The sequence below is a fragment of the Geotrypetes seraphini genome, chromosome 18 (assembly GCF_902459505.1).
Source record: "Geotrypetes seraphini chromosome 18, aGeoSer1.1, whole genome shotgun sequence".
In the NCBI taxonomy this organism is placed as follows: Eukaryota; Metazoa; Chordata; class Amphibia; order Gymnophiona; family Dermophiidae; genus Geotrypetes; species Geotrypetes seraphini.
Genome location: NC_047101.1, coordinates 44924691 through 44947317, shown reverse-complemented (window position 1 = coordinate 44947317; position 22627 = coordinate 44924691). Strand labels below are relative to the sequence as shown.

Genomic DNA, 22627 nt, shown 5'->3' with positions numbered 1-22627 from the left:
TACCGGGTAATGCTTTGGATTCTTGCCCAGAAATAGCTAAGAAGAAAAAAATTAAAAAAAAAAAAAAATTTAAATTGAATCAGGTTGGGCAGACTGGATGGACCATTCGGGTCGTTATCTGCCGTCATCTACTGTGTTACTATGTTACTGTATATTCTCATGGATAAGTCAAGAAATGTAGATTTTAAAATGGCTTCATTAAAACAGGGTCTTAGCCATGTGTCCTTTTTCATGGGCAGGCATCTGATCTACTCCCCGCCCCCTCTGCTGTCCAGCTTTTCCTATCTCTCTTAATCTCCTCCCAGTTTATGGGTCCAGCATCTCCCCTCTCTCTTAGCTCTCCACTGGCAGTGGTCTGGCATCTTCCCTCTCAACCTTCCATGCTTCTTCCTATGTCTTTCTTTCTGTCTTTAGAGTTGCTATCAATATACAGTACATACAGACCCTGATTCCATAAAGTTTGCCTAGAGTTAGGCACCTAATTTAATTGAGCAATAGATTTAATCAGTGCTAATACTGGCACTCAACACCTCATAATCAGCTTTAATTGGACTTAATTGAAAGTTAGACGCCTAATATTTTTTAAAATGTGATTCTATTAAAAGTAGGTGCCTAGACCAAAGAGCCTACACTAAAAATGGGCATGGTTATGGACAGCTCATGGGCATGTTTTCAAGTTTGTGAATCAGGTGCCATTAGGCTCTAATATCGGCAGAGACTTTAGGCATAGAAAATCCTGGCTTAAATTGGGGGGAACGCCTAAATCAGGGGTGTCCAATGTCGGTCCTCGAGGGCCGCAATCCAGTCGGGTTTTCAGGATTTCCCCAATGAATATGCATGAGATCTATTTGCATGCACTGCTTTCAATGCATATTCATTGGGGAAATCCTGAAAACCCGACTGGATTGCGGCCCTCGAGGACCAACATTGGACACCCCTGAAATGTTAGGATGCTTAGCCTTTTGGACTACTGTAATATTGTTTATTTAACTACTACCAAGAAAAATATTATTACACTGAAACTGACCCAGAATACCACAGTAAGATTTATCTCTGGTCTGAAGAAGTATGATGACGTGACCCCTTTCTATCGTGAGTTGATCTGGCTCCCTGTGGAGGCACGTGTTATTTTTAAATTGGGTTGCATATGTTACAAAGTCATCTTTGATCAAGCCCCACTCCACCTGACAGATTTTCCATTGCATCTCACAAGAATAACAGAAAAACACATGCCTTCTTTGTATTTCCCACTGTTAAAGGTTGTAAAAGCAAGAAATGCCATGATCATCTGCTTTCTTTTCAAGCAGCTTCTCACGATAAGGTTTTTCGTTCACTGCTACTTACATCTTACTCTTATGAACACTTCAGAAAACAACTGAAGTCCTATCTTTTCTCTAAATATCTGGTCGAGTAGTTAATTATGTAACTTTTGTAAACTGCATTGAACTCATAGTTATGCGGTATAAAAATATGACGTTTTATGTTATGTTATGTAAGCATAATTCTATAAAGCGCCCCCAAGTTTTATAGAACTGGTGCCGATATCGGCGTCTAACTTTAGGCAGACTTTATAGAATCAGAGCCACAGTGCCTATAGCTTGACCTGGAGCCTTTCCACTAATGCATCCTGCCTGTGTGGAAACAGGAAACCACATCAGAAGGGGCAGGATGCATCGGGTGAAAGACTCATAAGAACATAAGAAGTTGCCTCCGCTGAGGCAGACCATAGGTCCATCCTGCTCAGCGGTCCGCTCCCGCGGCGGCCCATCAGGCCCATTGACTGAGCAATGGTCTATACCTATCTATACCCCCCAATCCCTTTTTCTTCTAGGAATCTATCCAAACCTTCTTTGAAACCATTTAGTGTTTTCTTGTCTACAACAGCCTCTGGGAGCGCGTTCCATGTATCTACCACCCTCTGAGTGAAAAAGTACTTCCTAGCGTTTGTTCTAAACCTGTCCCCTTTCAATTTCCCCCAATGCCCCCTTGTGCTTGTGGTGCCCCTTAATTTGAAAAATCTGTCCCTGTCTACTTTTTCTATGCCCTTCAGGATCTTGAAGGTTTCTATCATGTCTCCTCTAAGTCTTCGCTTCTCCAGGGAGAAAAGTCCCAACTGCTTCAATCTGTCGGTATATGGGAGATTTTCCATTCCCCTTATCAGTTTGGTTGCTCTTCTTTGTACTCCCTCAAGTACCGCCATGTCTTTCTTGAGGTACGGCGACCAGTACTGGACACAGTACTCCAGATGCGGCCGTACCATTGCACGATACAGCGGCATGATAACTTCCTTCGTCCTGGTTGTAATACCCTTCTTAATGATACCCAGCATTCTGTTTGCTTTCCTAGAGGCTGTGGCGCATTGCGCCGATGCCTTCAGTGTTGCGTCTACCATCACTCCCAGGTCAAGTGGTATATGCAGGGCTTAATTTCTGTGGAAACAATCTGGAATGCGGTTGCACATCAAATCTGAAGTCGGAGAGGAAGTTCCGGGCCAGCCAGGCAGCGATTTGCTGGCCTAGAACTTCCTCTGCGACTTCAGATCTGACGTCGGGAGGAGGAGGGGGGGAGGCTTATGCAGTCGCTGCTGCACGCACCTAATCTGTTGCTGCATTGGCGAAGCAGGGAGAAGCATTGCCTTTAGATCGCCTGTCCCATTGTCCCCACGCACAGCTTCGGGACGTTCTTTATGAAAAAGGGACATTTCGGCGTCCCGAAGCTGTGCGTGGAGACAACAGGACAGGTGATCTAAAAACGGGACATATGGTCACATTAGGTACGCCGAACTTGGGGACAGAGAGAGGTGTTGAACTAGCAGGCCAATTCTCAGAACTACCACAGTAGAGACAATAGCACACACCCCAGACCACTGGAACAGCAGAGAAAAAATAACTCTCCAGTGATCAAATTATATATATGCTGTAAAAGCGAAAAGCAAGGTGGAGGAACGTGCTTGGCACACAGTGGCATAGTAAGAGGGGCGGGAGAGATGGGCAGTCCGCTCTGGGCGCCATGTTGGTGGTGGTGCCAGCATCCCTCCTCCTCTCTGCTCCCCCTTTTCCCATTCATCCCCTCCATGCGCGCACCCCTCTTCCCTTCCCCCATTCCTCTAGTTGAAGTTGTTCACGGCAGTAAACAGTGTGCTCTTCGTGACCCCATTAGCTCTCCCACTGATGTCACTTCCTGGTGCCCCGCATAGAACATCCAGACAGCTGTCAGGCTCTGCTTGTAAGTTTATTTGGCTACATCTGGAGTAACCTTTACATCATATAAACAATATTTCATAGTAATGGGAAATCTGAATGTTTTGTAACGTTTGGGTCTGCTCTGGCCAAGACTCAGTGTCCTTCATTTTTAATCATCTTAAAGCTAAATATAATTTGTCTCGGTTACAATTCTTTCATTATATTCAAATTAACAGGATTTCTGATAAAGCAGCTGGCAGGATACAAAGATTCACAGCAGAAGAATTTACTGGAAAAGGCTGTCTGGATGAAGTTAGGAGACTGAAGAATAATTAAACTCATTCATTCTGCATTCCATCTACAAAAAGTGTTCCCAAGTATCCCATCACAAAATTAAGTGGTCTTCAGACGCATCTGTGTTTCTGGCTGGTGGTGCTTGGGAGGATATTTTTGAAATCAGTCAAATAATGTGCTCCGCAGATAAATTATGTTGAAGATATTTATATGCAATTCATTAATTAGATGCATTTGCCGACCATCCCCCTCCTATATAGATGGTTTCCCATTGTTCCTGGAAATGAGAAAAGTGTGAAATTATTCACAGCTAAATTGGAAAGCTAGGCTTTTCATGAAACAGGTTGCAAAGCTCATGGGTGAATGTCTTTGCTTTGCACCAGTTAAAATGCATGGATATGTTCCCCATGAAAATTTCCCAAGGGTAAAGAACACATAGGAATTGGGATCTGTGTTTTTTGCAAATGTTTTTTTCCATCAAGAGCTACGTGTCATGGCTTTTCCCAACCCAACCTCACCTTGATGATGCCTCCATGAAAATGAGAGTAGAAATGTATGCATGATAGGTGATTTTCCATAGCCTTTTCACTCAGATAAATACCCATTTGTAAAGATAAGTGACTTTTTCAAAATTGTTCTGCTTATGCTAATGAAGAAATGTCCTTCTCTGTGTCTAACTATATTCACCATACTGTAAAATTTAATGGGATTTTTAAAAAATGAAACAAGCCCAAACCATAAAATTGGTATTAGAAATTGATTGGGGGGGGCCGGATACCCATGATTAACTGAGGGATGGGAACAGGGACAGAGACAGAGCCTGTGAGGACGGAGCAGGGACAGGACAGAGCCCGCGGGGACAGGGACATAATTTGTACCCATGCCATTCTCTAAACTTGAGACTAATATCAATATATAAAAACTTAACACATCTTAAGAACATAAGAACATAAGCAGTGCCTCCGCCGGGTCAGACCATAGGTCCATCCTGCCCGGCAGTCCGCTCCCGCGGCGGCCCAAACAGGTCACGACCTGTCTGAATCATCAGAAGGGGCTCCCTTGCCACCTTGGTTTCTCATTGAAGTCAAATCTTCCCGTCGTAGTCCTAACCCTCCGGTCTTGCACATGCACGACCTGTTGGGTTTCTATACTTATTACCTGGTTAGCTTTCTATACTTGTGTTACATCCCAGCTCCTCCCTCAGTATCCCACGATCCCTTTATCCCTCAGGAATCCGTCCAATCCATGTTTGAATCCCTGTGCCGTACTCTGCCTGATCACTTCCTCCGGTAGCGCATTCCAAGTGTCCACGACCCTTTGGGTGAAAAAAAACTTCCTTGCATTTGTTTTGAACCTATCTCCCTTCAGTTTCTCCGAATGCCCCCTCATACTTGTTGTCCCCTTCAGTCTGAAGAATCTGTCCCTATCCACCCTCTCTATGCCCCTCATGATCTTGAAGGTCTCTATCATATCTCCCCTGAGCCTCCTTTTTTCCAGAGAGAAGAGCCCCAGCCTATCCAACCTCTCGGCGTATGGGCAGTGTTCCAGCCCTTTTACCAGTTTCGTTGCTCTCCTTTGGACTCTCTCAAGTACCGCCATGTCCTTCTTGAGGTATGGCGACCAATACTGAACGCAGTATTCCAGATGTGGACGCACCATCGCTTGATACAATGGCATGATGACTTCCCGCGTCCTGGTTGTTATGCCCCTCTTTATGATGCCCAGCATCCTGTTGGCTTTTTTCGAGGCTGCTGCGCACTGTGCAGATGGCTTCAGTGATGCATCCACCAGCACACCCAAGTCTCTCTCAAGTCTGCTGTCTCCCAACAATGCCCCCCCCCAATTTGTAGTTGAACAACGGGTTCTTTTTCCCTATATGCATGACCTTGCATTTTTCCACGTTAAAGCGCATTTGCCATTTGTTTGCGTCTTCCAGCTTGTCCAGGTCCCTTTGCAGGTCCTCACACTCCTCCCTGGACCTAACTCTACCGCACAGTTTGGTATCGTCTGCAAATTTTATAACCTCGCACTTTGCCTCCTTTTCCAGGTCATTGATAAATATGTTGAAGAGTAACGGCCCCAGCACCGATCCCTGTGGCACACCGCTCGTGACTCCCCGCCAGTCAGAATATTGGCCCTTCACTCCGACCCTCTGCAGTCTACCCGACAACCAGTGCTTGATCCATCTGTGCACATCCCCTCCCACCCCGTGGTTCCACAGCTTCCTAAGCAGTCTTTCATGTGGCACCTTGTCGAAAGCCTTTTGAAAATCGAGGTAAATGATGTCTATGGGTTCCCCATTGTCCACCCGACTGCTTATTCCCTCAAAGAAGTACAGAAGGTTCGTTAGGCACGACCTTCCCTTACAGAATCCGTGCTGGCTTGTTCTCAGTAGGCCATTCCTCTCGATGTGCTCGCAAATGCCGTCCTTGATCATAGCTTCCACCATCTTGATCATAGGATTAAAGGACAATTGACAACTGAATTCAATGATTTAAATAAACCTGCAGAAGCTGCTTTTAGAATTAAATGAACTACTATAAAATTATAACATTTGTGTCTTGTCTGCCTTTGATGTGGCAACAAGTGTCTTGACTGCTGATCATACGTCTACCATCTACAATGTCCTTCCATCATGTACCCAGCTGCTCATGCATCTTACTGTTACTGCAACAGATCCATCCATCATTGGTTGCATCAAGGAGGATTTCCAAAATTTATTAGACATTTATTTTCCTGTTCATCCACTATACAGTTTAAGTTCTCTTCTACACCCACATCTGAAAGACAATCCAATTACGTTCACTGATTATGTAAAAACTTAGGCAACTGAATCTTTGGGAAGGTTGTACTAGATCGAATTGGAAGTCTCTATTTGTGACTTGTACAGAATATTGCCTCTTTTTATACTTTAATACAAATATTTAAATATAAAATCATAAGTGTTTGAGGCTTGTGCAAATGAGGACAGAGTCTGTGGGGATGGGGCAGGTTTTCAGCAGGGATGAAGAAAAAGCTTGTGGGAACAGGAACAAACTTTGTCCTCATGTCATTCTCTCCTATGTATGTTGTGACTACCTCTTTGAACACTATTTGCTATAAATCAATCTCGTCAAATGTTACACAGTCAGTGAATTACATAGAATCATAGAAACATGATGGTTGATAAGTGCCATAGGGCGCCTCCAGCCTGCCTATCTACAACATCTACTCTCTCTTCTTCTCCCTATGCTTGCCCATGCTTTCTTGAATTCATATATAAGCTTTATCTCCACCAGCTCCACCAGGAGACTATTCCACACATCTATCATCCTTTCTGTAAGAAAATATTTCCTGGGACTATAACCTCTTAACTTTATTCTATGTCCTCTCATTCCAGAGTTTTCCTTCATTTGAAAAAGGCTCATCTCCTGTATATTAATGCTTTGGAGATATTTATCTGTTATACTCTCTCCCACGTTTCTTCCAGAGTATACTGTACATATTTAGGTCTTTAAGTTTGTCTCCATACACATTATGACAGAGACCACTGACCAGTTTTATAGCGGTCCTCTGGACTGACTCAATCCTGTATACATTTTTTTGAAGGAGCAGACTCCTGAATTGCACACAGTATTTTAAATGGGCCCTCAAATTCTCCAATACAAGGGCACTATCACCTCTTTTAATTCTGCTACATCTGAACATCATTCTGGCCTTTTACTACCTTTTTGGTCACCTTAAGATTATCTGATACAATCACCCCCAAGTCCTACATCTTCTTAAGTGTACGGCTGAGCAGCCATGGCAGGGAACCCCTGAACCCCACTGTAAACCAACTAGCAGGAGGGATGCCCACTCCTTCCTGCTGCTAAACCAGAACCCCCCCCCACACTGACCACGGCAGGAGGGATGCCCAATTCCTTCTGCCACAAACCCCAAAACAATCTCCAGCAGGGGAGATTCCCACTCCCTCCTGGCATCACTCCTCAAAACACATGATCCCCCCGAAACCCTGAACCCCCATCCCCCAAAGCCCCCCCCCCGCCCCCCAATACCTTTATAAGCATGGCCAGCCGGAAGGATGCCTACTCCCTCTGGGTGGCAGACCCACTTCTTTGGAATTGTGGGCTTTCCTCTTCTCGCTGCACCCTGGGGTGCATTGGGGAGGGGCCTAAGGCCCTGATTGGCCCAAGTGCCTAAGGCTCTTCCCATAGGAGGAGCTTTATGCACCTGGGTCAATTGGAGTCTTAGACCGCCTTCCCAGTGTATTCTGGGATACACTGGGAGTCGCCTAAGAATCTGATTGGCCAGATACATAAAGCCTCTCCCATGGGGGGGTCATGTGTTGGGACGTTCCAGTAGGAGGGAGTGGGTATCTCTCCTGCCACGAACAATGTGGGGGGGGGGGGGTGTCAGGGGTGGCTGTGGGAAGGAGTGGGCATCCCTCCTGCTGGCTGACTTGTGGTAGGGTTCAGGGGTTCCCTGCCACTGCCGCTCAGCTGATCACAGCAGAGATATTCCTTTGTCATGGTCAGTTCAGCAGCAACGTGATTCTCTAAGCAGCGCCTTTGACATGGACACCGGTTAAAGAACCGGGATGGTTAGGTGGGGTTAGGCATCTGTCTGTTAAAGGATGCCCATGTGCGAGTCTCATAAACCGCTTAGGCGGCTGCTGAGACTTAGATTCTACCCCAAAAATAAAGAGATTACAACCATACATGCATAAAATATTAACACCCCTCCCACCTTTTTAGAAAACTGTAGTGTGGTTTTTAGCCCTAGCTGTGGCGGTAACAGCTCCGACACTCATAGAATTCCTATACCTAAGAAACACTTTGCAAGATAATGTAAAACTGTTTGTCCATTTTAGAAACTACATTGAAGCCATTGCTCTCTGCAGCAATGAATTATATACCACGTCATGAAACCGAGTAAGTCCAGGAGCTTTACAGCAGGCAGCACCATCGCTTCCAGCTGCATTGGCACAGACGACGGTGCTGAAGAATACTGGAATATACTGTTGGATTTGAGAAATGACTTTCTGGCAAGCTGTAGTCGGATCTGATCCCGTTCTCACGTATTCCACTGCTTGGTAGCTGGAAAGAGACATCATTATATCACCATCTCCTGTAGATGCTGGACTGCCACAAGTGCTATCGGCATATGCTGTAGCTATTAGGGAATCTCCTACACGACCTGGGATTTTGTGTGTGGCACCATTACGCAACCTTAGAATTACAGGGTTCTAACTGTACCGAAAGTCATTCTCAGGAATTTGAAGTGGAAGTTTGTGGGCCAATTTGGTGTTCAATGACATGTGCGGATTTACCGTGATAAATCCTCGTGAGTGTTGTAACATCTACAAGCCAGATAGAACCTGGAAGTCATCGGAGTTAAAAGTACTGAAAATTGTCACTTAGAACCCTGTAATTCTATGGTCACGATTAGTAAATGTTCCATCAGCAATGTTTCCAACTCCTTCAATTACAATCATGCCACTTGTATCATGATTGTTAACACTGAGAATTGTCGGTGGGAAATTCCATTTTCGGGATTGTCTCCAGCTTATCTTTTTCCTCATTTTGTGCTGCATAGACCATCAAGAGAAACTAGAAACTTCTACTTATTTGCTTATCCAAAAACTAAGGGGTGTAGATATAAGACCTTCTTAGATAGGACCCTAGCAACAATCTTGGTTAGGTAAATGTATTCAGCAAGCTATGTTATCGGAAATGAATTAAGACCACTTTGTTCGATAAGTTTATTACTTAGTGAGTTTTATTATTGAAATTCTATTTTACAAATATTTGTATTTTTTACTGTATTATTGTATTTTGCTGATTGTCTAGCTCTTTTTAGTGTAAACCACCTAGAACGTTTGGTTATGGCAGTATAAAAGAATAAAATTATTATTATTATTTTCCTATTATTTTAATCCTTTTGCCAGCCTGTACGGTCCACAGAATTTAGAAGCTTCTGGTACCAGTGGTGTAGTAAGGGGGTGCGTGGCATGGTCTTCCTAACAACAATGCACCCCTCCTCCTCTCTGCCTCCGCTCCTCGCCATGCACGTACGTCTCTTGTCTTCCCCTCTACCTTTTTTTACTTCCCCGGCCAGAGGTTGTTTCCCGCATCGGCATCAGTGCTCTTTCTGACATCACTTCAGAGACCCGTACCTAGGAAGTGGTATCAAAGGGCGAGCCGATACAGACGTTGGCATGCTACTCATGCTGGAAAAGTTAAAAAGGGACAGGGTAGGGGCGCCGCTCACCTTGCTACGCCACTGTCTGGTACCACATTCTTCCAGAAATTTGGCTGACAATTTTGATTTAACCATGTGGGACATATTGAAAGAGACTTGTTGGCAGTTAAATCGTCAGCAGGAAATCCCATATTCTGAGCAAGTATGAATACATGCCCTTACTGTAAGCCCAATTTTCTATGTCTGCCAATGTTGTAAACTCAAGGTAGAGAGAACGAGAGGGCACTCTCTAAAGTTAAAAGGGGATAGATTCTGTACAAACTTAAGGAAGTTTTTCTTCACCCAGAGAGTGGTGGAAAACTGGAACGCTCTTCCTGAGGCTGTTATAGGGGAAACCACCCTCCAGGGATTCAAGACAAAGTTGGACAAGTTCCTGCTGAACCAGAACGTACGCAGGTAAGGCTAGTCTCAGTTATGGCAAGTGGTCTTTGACCTAATGGCTGCCGCGGGAGCAGACTGCTGGGCACGATGGACCACTAGTTTGACCTAGAAGCGGCAATTCTTATGTAATTGTGTCTCACAGTAGCTCCTATTGATTTATACAAAACTGGAGTTCTGGCATCTTATCCATAGAGTCAAATCTCAAAGACAGAAGTTTAATATTTTGTCTGGACCTTCAGAATGCAGCCGGGCACTAAATGCTACCAGTTGCTATCGTCTTCGTTAGTCCAATTTTTATTGACTTTTATAAATAATCGTAATTTTTTTTCTCAGTTTTGAAGTTTTAATCTTAAAATATTATCACTTTTAATCTAAACCAGAAGAGAGCCACTTAGCTTATAGTGGACTGTCACTCATCTTTCCTTCACCTCTCTTGACATTCATGTTTCAAATTAGAGAATGACACGGCAAATGTTACCCGCGGCTAGCCAAAACGGTGGAGGGGGGAAAGGTGCTCGCCGCAGGTGTGGGGACAAGGCCATCCACCGTCCCGTAGAGCGGTGAACGGCCTTGTCCCCGCAGTTAAGGGAGGGAACATGCACGGTCACCGATTGCATGCGGCCCCCCCTCCCTCCCTCCCTCCTACCTTCCTACAAACCTATCTCCCTCCCAACACCTTACCTTTGCGCCGTGTTTTAAGGTGTCAGAGTACTTGTTGAAAGCCGCTGGAGTCTACGTGCATCGTGTGCATGTGTGGGCAGAAGCTTCTCCTCTGACGCAACTTCCGGTTGCATCAGAGGAGAAGCTCTCGCACGTGATGCACTGGCGGCTTTCAACAAGTACTCTGAAACTTTAAAATGTGCTGAGAAGGTAAGGGGGATGGAGGGAGATGCATGGACCACGTGAGGGGTGCTGAAGGGCAGTGAGGTGGCGAGAGGGAAGGGTGGATGCTGTGGAGACAGGGACGGGGCAGTGAAGGGGACAGATTTTTTTCCCCCGTGTCATTCTCTCTTTCAAATGAAACTTTTCTTTGGGGTCGAGGGAAAACATTTGAGGAAGCTAGTTACTGCCTTGCTGCCTTAGTGTAAGTCAGCACAAAATCAAAGGTACATTATACCATTTTTCCCTCTTTGGGAAAAGATCTTTTCATCATCATCATAAAATACAAGGCCTTACATGGACAATATCTTTAAAAGAAATGAAAAATAATATGGACAGCTCCGGGGACTTGACAATGGCTGCAACTGGATCCTCTCAAAGGATTCAATTTTGCAGTTCAGGAGCAAGCTTTACAAACTAACCCCCCTTTTATCAAACTGTGCTAGAAGTTTTTAGTGCATGCCGGGCTGGTGAGTGCTCTTCCAATCATAACATCACAGTCATGAAAAAGTTATTTGTATTTTTTTTGTATTTGCGGTTCTGTTAATTCCCTATCACAGCGAATAAGGAGGGAGAAGTATAATAGCAAATATAGACAATGTAAAGAAAAAGATGAAACAATCGACCGCTTGATCAATATTGACCACAAACAACGTCAAGACAAGATAGCCATAATGAGCCACTGGAGTTTGTGCAGGAAGTCAATACATGCTGGTCTAACTACCATGTTAAAAAAACAGTCATAGAAAATGAAAATGTCAAGATTTTATGAAACTTTTGAATTCAAACAGGCCAGGCCAGGTTGTGGGTTCAAACCCCATACTCCCCGTGACCCTAGGCAAGTCACTTAATCCTCCACTACTCAAGTACATTAGATCAGTGGTCTCACTCGCGGCCTGCCAGGTACTATTTTGAGGCCTTCGGTATGTTTATCATAATCACAAAAGTAAAATAAAACAGTTTCTCCTATAAATCTATCTGATGTACCTGGGGCAATGAGGGGATTAAATGACTTGCCCAGGGTCACAAGGAGCAGCGTGGGTTTGAACCCACAACCTCAGGGTGCTGAAGCTATAATTTTAACCACTGTGCCACACTCTCCCCATTCTCTGCTTGTTTGGGCTGAGGACTTTTCAGTGGCTCCTCCTATTGTGATGTCATAATGCCTCATTCCACCAATGCCTCATGGGCGATGTCATAATGGCTTGGTACTCAAGCATTTTTCCCTGTCTGTCCTGGTGGGCTTCAATACAAGAATCAATTTGACTCTATGCTTTCTTTTTATGCTAGTTCTATATGACATGATATAGGCCACCTAAAAATCAATGCTGACTAGTACAGTTCTAAGAGTGTGCACTATATAGAATCATGCTTAGTGCAGCCTAAGTGGCATTAGACATTTTGAGACTCCTACCTTTAGGCGTACTGTATTTATGCCAGGGTTTTCATTGCCTAAATATATGCACCTTAATTAAGCATAAGAACATAAAAATTGCCGCTGCTGGGTCAGACCAGTGGTCCATCGTGCCCAGCAGTCCACACACGTGGCGGCCCTTATGTCAAAGATCAGTGCCCTATTTGAGTGTAGCCTTAACTGCATACGTTCTGGTTCAGCAGGAACTTATCTAACCTTTTCTTGAATCCCTCGAGGGTGTTTTCCCCTATAACAGCCTCTGGAAGAGCGTTCCAGATTTCTACCACTCTCTGAGTGAAGAAGAACTTCCTTACGTTTGTACGGAATCGATCCCTTTTAACTTTAGAGTGCCCTCTTGTTCTCTCCACCTTGGAGAGGGTGAACAATCTCTCTTTCTCTACTAAGTCAATTCCCTTCATTATCTTGAATGTTTCGTTCATGTCCCCTCTCAGTCTCCTCTTTTCAAAGGAGAAGAGGCCCAGTTTCTCTAGCATCTCTTTGTATGGCAACTCCTCCAGTCCCTTAACCATTTTTGTCGCTCTTCTCTGGACCCTTTTGAGTAGTACTATGTCCTTTTTCATGTACGGCGACCATTGTTGGATGCAGTATTCTAGGTGGGGGTGCACAATGGCCCAGTACAGCAGCATTATAACCTTCTCTGATCTGTTTGTGAGCCCCTTCTTAATCATTCCTAGCACTCTGTCCTTTTCACCGCCGCTGCGCATTGCACAGACGGCTTCATTGACTTGTCTACAAGTACTCCCAAGTCTCTTTCCTGGGGGCTCTCTCCGAGTACAGCACCGGACATCCCTGTATTCGAGCATATGATTTTTGTTACCGATATGCATCACCTTGCACTTATCTATGTTGAACCTCATTTGCCATTTCGTGGCCCATTCCTCGAGTGCATTTATGCCTAGCTGTAGGTCTTCGCAATCCTTCAGTGTCCTCACTACTCTGAATAACTTTGTATTGGCCGCAAATTTAATCACCTCACTCGTCGTACCAGTTTCCAGGTCGTTTTATAAATATGTTGAAGAATAGGGCCCAAGCACCGAACCCTGCGGCACTCCACTGATGACGCTTTTCGAGTCTGAGAATTGTCCATTTACCCTCCTCTCTTTTTCCTGTCCGCCAACCAGTTTTTAATCCACGTGAGTATATCACTCTCAATTCCATGGCTCGCAAGTTTTCAAAGTAGACGTTCATGCGGGACCTTGTCGAGCGCCTTCTGATAATCTAGATATACAATATCAACCAGGTCACCCTTGTCTATCTGCCTGTTTACTCCCTCGAAGAAGTGGAGTAAGTTTGTCATGCAAGATCTTCCTTTGCTGAAGCCATACTGGCTGGTCCTCATCAGATTGTGTCCGTCAAGGTGATCAATGATGTGGTTCTTTATCAGTGCCTCTACCATCTTTCCTGGTACCGAAGTCAGACTCACTGGTCTGTAGTTTCCCAGATCTCCCCTCAAACCTTTCTTGAAGATCTACAGCTAATAATAAAAGTGAACACCATCTATTTTCAAGGATCAACAATAAAAAATGTTGAACATGATCTTTCAAGTTTTCACAGTTGTAAGATCTTGAAAATCCACCTGCTACAACATGTTTTTTTTTTCTTAGCTGTTTGCAAGGAATCACAGCCTACAAAGATGTAAGTCCTAGACAGAACTGATTCCGTAGGTTGACAAGTGCACTTTCATACAGCATTCTCTAAATACCTTGAAACATGCTTGTTTCTCCCTGTGTCAGAACTGATGTGGCTGCTGTATCCGATTTTCTTTCCTTCTCTGGCATCGCTAACTGTGCATGAATGTCTGGCATCCATTTGGAAAAATTCTCCCTCTCTCTGCCGTACAAATGAATGCTAAACTGTTCCTCTGTGCCAAAATTTATGATTGGAAAATCTGGAGCAAATTTCTTAAGTTTGCTTCACGAGGACAGCTTTAATAAGAAATGCATCTTCCTAATAATTATGGCCCGTGATGATTAAAGGCTGGGAATTCCAGTTTACATTAAAGAGGTTTTATGCTCGAATCCTTTCTACAAAGCAGCATATGCTTTTTAAACATGGTTAAGAAAAAACATGTTAAAAAATATTTAGAAGTTGCATTATATGGCAAAAAAAAAAAAAGTAATTGGTTCCACAATTATTTGGAACTATAAATAACAGATTTGTCAGTCACAATGGTTACTCTACATGCAGCTAATTACACACTTTGCAACCAGCTGATTCATTCATGAGGGGGTTTGTGCGATTTCTCAGGCGCAAAGACAGAATTTCATAGTTCTGAGATAATTCTGATATCTGTGAAAGTGAAGGGATTGAAATGTCATGAGAAAATAGGTGACGGTCTGGGACGGAGGATGTTGCCCTTTAGAAGCAGGGGGATTCAGTGATAAGTCATTACAGCTAACTAATTGCTTTACATTGCTTAACGATATAATTTCCTTCTCCCACCTCCAGCGCTTGCCAATTCATACAACTGTGCAATTCTCAAATCCCAGTCTATTAATGACTGCTTCCCTGATACAATGAAATCCCATTCAGAAACAAATTCTTGGTATGACAGGAAATAAGAATTAAATACGATAAAGGAATTTTATTAAAATCAAATCTCTAGGCGCATGCTAGGACACTTTCAGTGCTGAATTTACTCCATGGATGACTGAAAGATTATTTTATCTAGAATGTGATCATGTCACTGCTCTATCTCCCAATAAGGTAAGAAAATGAGCATTTCCTGGGATTAGTTGGCAAGAATTCAACATTTGCATTTGAACCAATCACTACAGAGGGACTGGCAGGATGTAGGTTTAATTATATCAAACAGTTTTGAGAAAAAACATTAAGGTTAAAACCATAATTGTAGATGGATGAGACCATGCATGCAGATTAGAGCTAATCTGTTTAGCTATTGCATCGCTTCATTGGGCCATTCAAGTATAACTTATATATGCAGTGTTTTGCTTTCAAACCACTGAAGAGTGTTTAAATGCTTTGATGGGCCATATGCCTTCCAGCTATAATAACACACACACAAATATTTTTCACAATTACACGAACCAAGTGTTCAGTGAACGGGAAATGTTGTTTGACAATCCCATAACCATGATAGGGTGGACGACAGCAGTCCGCTTTGGATGTTTAGATTTAATGACTCATCTTTCCACATCCAAATTCAAGGTGAGATGCAAAGAGAAGTGAAAAAAATGACTTGCCCAGGTCACAAGCACCATCTGTAGGAGAAAGAGGATTTGAACCTTGGCTTCTCTGGGGCTGTCTGCAAATTATTCAGTCCTATACAAACACTAAGATGTGTCTAGGAAGCTTTCCTGCCTGTCCCCTTCTTGAAAGAAATGAGATTAGTTAAAATTAAAAACAAACAAATAAAAACTCGAAGTCCAATATTCAAAACAATTTAGCTGGCCAGAGCCAGCTGTTAATATTCAGTAGCGTTGAACTGGCTACGTGCTGATAAATACTGCGATTAGTGCCAAACATAAGTCAACTATCCCGGGAGACGGGGTGTTATTTTATTTATTTGGATTTATTAATGACTTTTTTCATGAAGAGGTTCACCCAAAGCAGTTTGCAATACATTGAATAGTAATCAGGTACTCAAGTACAGTGGAACCTTGGTTTGCGAGCATAATTCGTTCCAGAAGCATGCTCGTAAACCACCCCTGGGAACCGGCTTCGCCCACCTGCATCCTTACCGCAATCGGGCACCAGCACGCACCACCAACCCACAGGATGTATCGGTGCCCAAAGAGCCTTCTGCTTGCCGCTGATTCTGCTGGGCCTTGAGCATCTGCGCATGCTCAAGGCCTTCTGGCTCCCGCTCTCTCAGAGATTCTAATAAGATTCTTGGAGAAACCTGAGAGCGGGAGCCAGAAGGCCTTGAGCATGCGCAGAGATCGCCAGCAGGCTCCTTCGGCACCGGCACGTCCTGTCGGTTGGTGCTGCGCGCCAGTGCCCCATCGCGGTAAGGATTTGGGTTGGTGGGGGGGGGCTATGCCTTGCATATCGAGTCAATACTCGGTTTGCAAGGCAATATTCACAAGAGTGTTTTGCTCGTCTTGCAAAACACTCGCAAACTGCGTTACTCACAAACCGAGGATTGACTGTATTTTCTCTCTCTGTCCAGCAGTTAAGACTTTTTATCTTACTAGTGAACCTTTTCCTTTGATATAATTAGTAATAATAATAATAATAATTTTATTTCTTATATACCGCTATACCATAAGTTCAAAATAGTTTACAACAAGTTACATACAATGAGAGTAAGAGATGTAAGGGGAACAGAAAAGTACTTTCTGGGATACAAATTGCAAATGGAAGAGAACCAAGATGGTTTGAATCAAAAGGAAGTATCTAGTCAGAGATTGGGGTGCAGGGGAAAACAATTTGGGTGGAATACCTTTACAAGTGGGAAGAAAGATGAGTTAATCTAAAATCAAGAGAATTGGGGAATGGGATGAGGATAGCTGAGGGGGATTGGGCAAGAATTGGGAATTAGAATTTGTTAAAGAGACGGGTCTTCAGTGATTTTCTGAAGTCGGCATAAGAAGTGGCCCCAAGAATGGGTTTTACGAGCCATGTCTTTACTTTGGCTGCCTGGAATGATATCATTCTGTCTAGGAACTTCTTGTAAAGACATGATTTCAGGGATGGGTAATTAAAGAAATTTATTCTGCGAGAGCTCTTATTAGAGCTGTTGAGGATGAATTGAGAGGCGAGGTAAGTTGGTAGCATCCCAAAGATAGCTTTGTAGCTGATGCAGGCAAACTTGAAGAGTATTCTGGATTCCACCGGCAACCAGTGGAAGTATGTTCCCATTTTTTTAAACCAAAGATGAGCCGGACCGCAGTGTTCTGAATTAATCCCAGCTTGTTAAGTGTCTTCTTATAAGCTCCCAGATATATAATGTTGCAGTAATCCAGCGTACTCAAGCTGGATGATTGTACAAGTAATCGAAAGGATGAATCATCGAAGTATTTTTTAATGGTGCGGAGCTTCCATAGGACTGATATACTTTTTTTGAATATTAAATCTGTATGCTTTTCCAGGGTGACTCCTAGTATTTTTATAGTAGATAACGTGATGCTAATTTTAGAAGCATGGACATCACATCAAATTATTTAACTCTTAATGTCAATGGTCTCTGTTTCCTGTCCATTTTTGAATTGTCTCTTTAATCTCCCATTTCTTGATTCTGTTACTTATTTGTTTTTTCTGTTTCTTCGTTTCCTTTCTCTTCCCTGGCAGAATCCCCTTCTTTGTCTTGCTCACTGTCCTTTTGTCATCTATCTGAACCACTTTCTGTTTCCTTAATATATACTTTCACTGCAGCTCCGTGATTCTGGGTAGAGAATGACATGGTGACAAAATTCATCACCGTCCCCGCCCCCGCGGATAACCGCGGGAAATAATCCCATGTCATTTTCTAGTGTCTATTTCAACCTCAGTCCTTCTACACCAGCATTCTTCAAAGCAAAGCTTGCGGGTCAGTGGTTGTGGCCATTCATACTCTGATTCTTATGTGAGCCAAGGATAATGAAGCCATTGTGACATCACTGATGTGATTGGCTCTTAGGCATTGGTGGAATGAGGCATTATGACATCACAATATCTGCTCTGGATACCAGAGACTGTCATTCTGTAGTGTCTATTTCAACCTCGGTCCTTCTACACCAGCATTCTTCAAAGCAAAGCTTGCGGGTCAGTGGTTGTGGCCATTCATACTCTGATTCTTCCCTCTCTCCTTAAAGAATGACATGAAGATGGTTTCCCGCGGTTATCCGCAGGGACAGGAATGGTGATGAATTTTGTCATCGTGTCATTCTCTAATTCTGGGCAAGTCACTTTTTAACCCTCCTATGCCCCAGGTACAAAATAAGTGCCTATATAATATGTAAATACTTTTGATTGTAACCACAGAAAGGCAATATATCAAATGCCCCTCCCCCCCATTTCCTTTCCCTTTCTTTACCCCTCTTTCCCTCCTCTATTTTCCTTGGCCAGAAGTTTCAGTTTTCAGTTTATTTTTCTATATTTCTCTTCCTCTGTTTATTTTTAAATGTAGTTTCTTTGGCTCTGCAAGGAGTCCTTTATTATATCTTCTGCTTCTTTAGGCTTTTCTATCTCTCTTGTTGCACACTATAAATTTATTTATTTATTTATTCAATTTTCTATACTGTTCTCCCAGGGGAGCTCAAGCAGTTTTCCCCTCTCTGTCCCGGCAGGCTCACAATCTATCTAACGTACCTGGGGCAATGGGGGTTTAAATGACTTGCCCAGGGTCACAAGGAGCTGCTTGGGTTTGAACCCACAACCTCAGGGTGCTGTAGCTTTAACCACTGCGCTGAAAAGTTCTCAGCCCAACCAACAAAGCTGGGGCAGTCTCCATCGAGGGCTATACACTTGGCCTGATTCTGTATGTATAGGACACCCGGTCTCAGCAACCCGCCTAAGTGGCTTTTGAAAATCACACACAGGCATCCTATATAGAATTGTCTGTCCATTATAGAATCGCCTAATCCCGTCTAATCCTGCCTAACATCCCCCCTCCCCCAGTTCTCTAACTGGCATTTATGTCACAGGTGCTGGTTAGAGAATTGCATTGCCATTGAACTGATAGTGGCAAGGGAATCTCCCTGCCGCGATCAGCTCAGTGGCAACTGCTGCGGCAGGGAACCCCCGAAACCCCTTTCATTTCAAAAAATACCCTTCTCAAATGCCATTTCAATTTTCTTATCCAGAGGTGTAAATCCACTACGAATAGCTCCTGAACTTAAATCCTTTTTAGTTACTATCAAAGGGGCTGAGCTTCAGATCCCCGTGTGTTGTATGTGTTTTACATTCACACTAGAAAGGGAATTAACCTCACTGGCTCATGCTCCCCTCCTGCCCTGTTGTTAATCAAAAATACTTATAGTTCTTAAAACGATGGACCTCCGGTCTGACCCGACAGAGGCAATTCTTATGTTCTTATGTTTTAGAACCCGGGCAGAGTTTGTTGAAAATAGGCAGTGAAAGTCGTTGTTACTCAATCTTTCCTGCTGTCTCTGCTAGTCCCTTCGCCAACATTAAGCTAGCTGTCCGTTTCGCCCTCAGGCTGCAACAGGGCTGTGGACCAGTATAATGTTGCGGCTCTATGATTCACAAGCTCACCACGGCAGAGACCCCCGAAACCCCCCCCCAAGCAATCACCGGCAGGAGGAGTGCCCAATTCCTCCTGCCGGAACCCCCAAAAAACAACTCCCTCACCCAACCACGATAGGCAGGAGGGATGTTCATTCCCTCCTGCTAGAAAAACCCCCCTGGAACACCCCCCACTTGGTGACCAACTGACCCCCCCCCACCCACCTGGTGACTACCCCTCCCATGGGAGGGGCTTTAGGTATCTGGCCAATCAAAGACTTAGGCTCCTCCCAGTGCATCCCAGAATGCACTGGGAAGGAGGAACTAAAACTCCAGTTGGCCCAGGTGCCTAAGGCCCCTCCTATGGCATCTGAGCCAATCAAGTCCTTAGCCTCCTCCCTCATGCATCCCAGAATGCACTAGGAAGGGGAAGGCCCACCATTTTCCAGTGGCGGGCCTGTCAGCCGGAGGGAATATGCCTCCTTCCACCTGGACCTTCTGTTTACAGGAAAAGGGGGAGGAGTTGGGGGAGTAGTCTCCCCTTTTGGGGGATCGCTTGGTGGTTGAGGGGTTGGTGGGTGGAAGGGTGTTCGCCGGATGGTGGGAGATCAGTTGGTCACTGGGTGGGGGGGTATTTCAGGGGGTGTTCTGGTAGAAGGGAGTGGGTATCCCTCCTGCCTATCGCGGTTGGGTGGGGGGTGTTTCGGGGAGGTTCTGGCAGGAGGAATTGGGCACTCCTCCTGCCGGTGGATGCTTCAAGGGGGATGCTTCAGGGTGGGTGGTGGCAGGAGGGAGTGGGCATCCCTCCAGCAGCCTGACTTCACAGGGTGGGAGGCAAGTTCCCTGCCGCAGCAGTGAGAATTCTTTGCAATGATCAGCATAGTAGCCACATCAATTTGAAATGTAGACCAGCTTTTTGTTGGCCTACATTTCAGGTGCCTATTGTGGTCCTAGGGAGACGCGTAGTGCTGTCTAAGCTCGCTCAAGGCCACTTCCAGATGAAACCATGCCCACGCCTAGACTAGCGTGAGCTTAAATGTCCCTACCCGTCTCCCTCAACCGCGACAGACGCCTATGATGTAGGTGGCCTGCCTTGGGGTGTTTTTTTTAAACTTGTGTCCTGACTGGCTGTTTAGACAGCGGAAGGCCACCTACTGCCACTTACAATTGGGACATCATTTATAGAATATGCCCCTTAGTCACTTTTTGTTCCACATTAAGTCCACTTTTTTCCACATTTTTCCATATTTTCCACATTTTCCTCTTACCATTCCACTTTTCCATTTTCCATATTTTTTCCACATTTCTCCCCTCTCGTCCCTATAAACTTCAGAAGTAGTTATTTCATTATTTTCCACTTTTTTCATTCCATATTTTTTCCACGTTGTTCCACTTTTCATTCCACATTTTGTTCCACTTTTTTCCACATTTTCTACTTTTTTCGTTCCATATTTTTCTGACAGAATGAAAAAAATAGAAAATCACTGTTCTGAGGCCAGGATTTTCTATATGGCGCCGATATCAACTGCTTCCTAAAAAGTGGCCACTGACTGCATGCCAATCACGCGATAGCACCATAGAGAGAATCACGCATCTGGGCAAGACAGGCATCAGAAATGTAGGCCAGAGTTTTCCTGGCCTACATTTCTGGTACCTATTTTCAGTGTGAATCGTATCTCCATAGGCACATTAGGACAACTAATGCCACTTCCAGCGTTAGTCATGCCCACAGTGGCATTAGTGCCAGTTTTTTAGATGCCAGTAGGCACCTTGAAACTTAGTTCAAAACATAATTTGAACAATGTGTTTTTACTGAGCTTGGGTGCCTACTGGCGCCTAAAAAAAATCAGCACCGATTAAGAAAACCCGGGCCTAAGTGCATAGCCCACGAAGGAGAATGCCTGAACTTTGTTGGTTGGGCTGAGAACCTTTCAGCAGCCCCTCGTATCTAATTTACCTTGTCCTCTTCCCGTTTCTTCCTCAATAACCACCTTTGAATCGTTGGAAGCGAAAGCAGATTTTTTTCCCCTCACGTTTCATTGACACTGAGATAAATCCAAGGCATATTACTTTCAGCTGCAGCATTAGAAAAAAAAAAAGTTTTAATACAAAAGTGGACAACATGGGGAATGGAGTTAAGTGTTTGACCTCGGTGCCCAACATCCTGGGCACTGTGTCATGTAGGACATGTTAAAAGGATCTTCTGATTCATTAGAACTTAAATACTGCCCAAATGTCAGGAGAATTTGTCTAACCTCAGCTTATTTATGCCTCTCTGACATTGTTCTCCATATTACTGGGCTGTCAGCTCAGGAGCCATTAAGGACACTTTTGTGTGATAGATTTTGAGCAGACACTGTTTGGGTATTATGAATGATAGAACACAGTGAATATGGGTGGAAAAAACACAGTAGTAATTCAAGGTGGTAGTCATAATAAGCTGAAAAAAACAATCAAGTAGAATGCGCCTTAAATCTTCAACAGTATAATGCATTCAGGAGAAACATAACATGAGAAGGAATGCCACAGGTATAATCTAAAAAGTGGAGAAAAGACCTCAGTGTCACGTTGGATTTCATGGAAAAAAAACTCAAACCTCCGGACAAGACAACTTCAAAAAGAATTTTGAAGATGGAGACACATCCTTGGTCTAGAAAAACTCCACTTTATATAATAACTAGTCTTATAGCCCGTTACATTAACGGGTGCTAGAATATATGTGTGTGTGTCTCTCTTTATTTCTTTCTCTCTCTCTCTCTCTCCTTAGCCGCTTTCTTTCTTTCTGTTTTTCTTTTTCCTTGGCTGTCCATCACCACCCCTTGCCTGCTCCCCCTGTCCATTCTCCCTTCCTTTTACTTCCCCTGTGTCCACCACCACCACTTCACAGCTCTCCTTATGCAGCAGCAGCCCTTCTCCCTTTGTTTTACCTCCCCCCTGTCCAGCAGCACCTTCCTTCTCCCCCTGTCCAACATTAGGCCTCCGTTCCTTTTTCTTCACTCCCTCCCCGTCCATCAGCACCTCTTTCCTTCTCCCCCCTGTCCAGCAGTAGGCGTCCCTTCCTTTTTCTCCCCCCTCCTCCTTCTTA

At 44.2% G+C, this 22627-nt stretch overlaps 1 protein-coding gene across 1 annotated transcript in view; it reads right to left on the bottom strand.

Moving 5' to 3' along the window:
* Positions 1 to 8331: 8331 nt before the first annotated feature.
* LOC117351867 (N(4)-(Beta-N-acetylglucosaminyl)-L-asparaginase-like) overlaps positions 8332 to 22627 on the bottom strand; it is a 28619-nt gene continuing 14323 nt past the window's right edge. Inside the window, exons 2-6 of the mRNA XM_033927714.1 lie at positions 14614 to 14703; positions 9742 to 9853; positions 9403 to 9431; positions 8906 to 9045; positions 8332 to 8680 (exon numbers count right to left, since the gene is read on the bottom strand). Of these exons, the coding sequence (XP_033783605.1) occupies positions 8332 to 8680; positions 8906 to 9045; positions 9403 to 9431; positions 9742 to 9853; positions 14614 to 14703 (720 nt within the window). The remainder of the gene's footprint in view (positions 8681 to 8905; positions 9046 to 9402; positions 9432 to 9741; positions 9854 to 14613; positions 14704 to 22627) is intronic.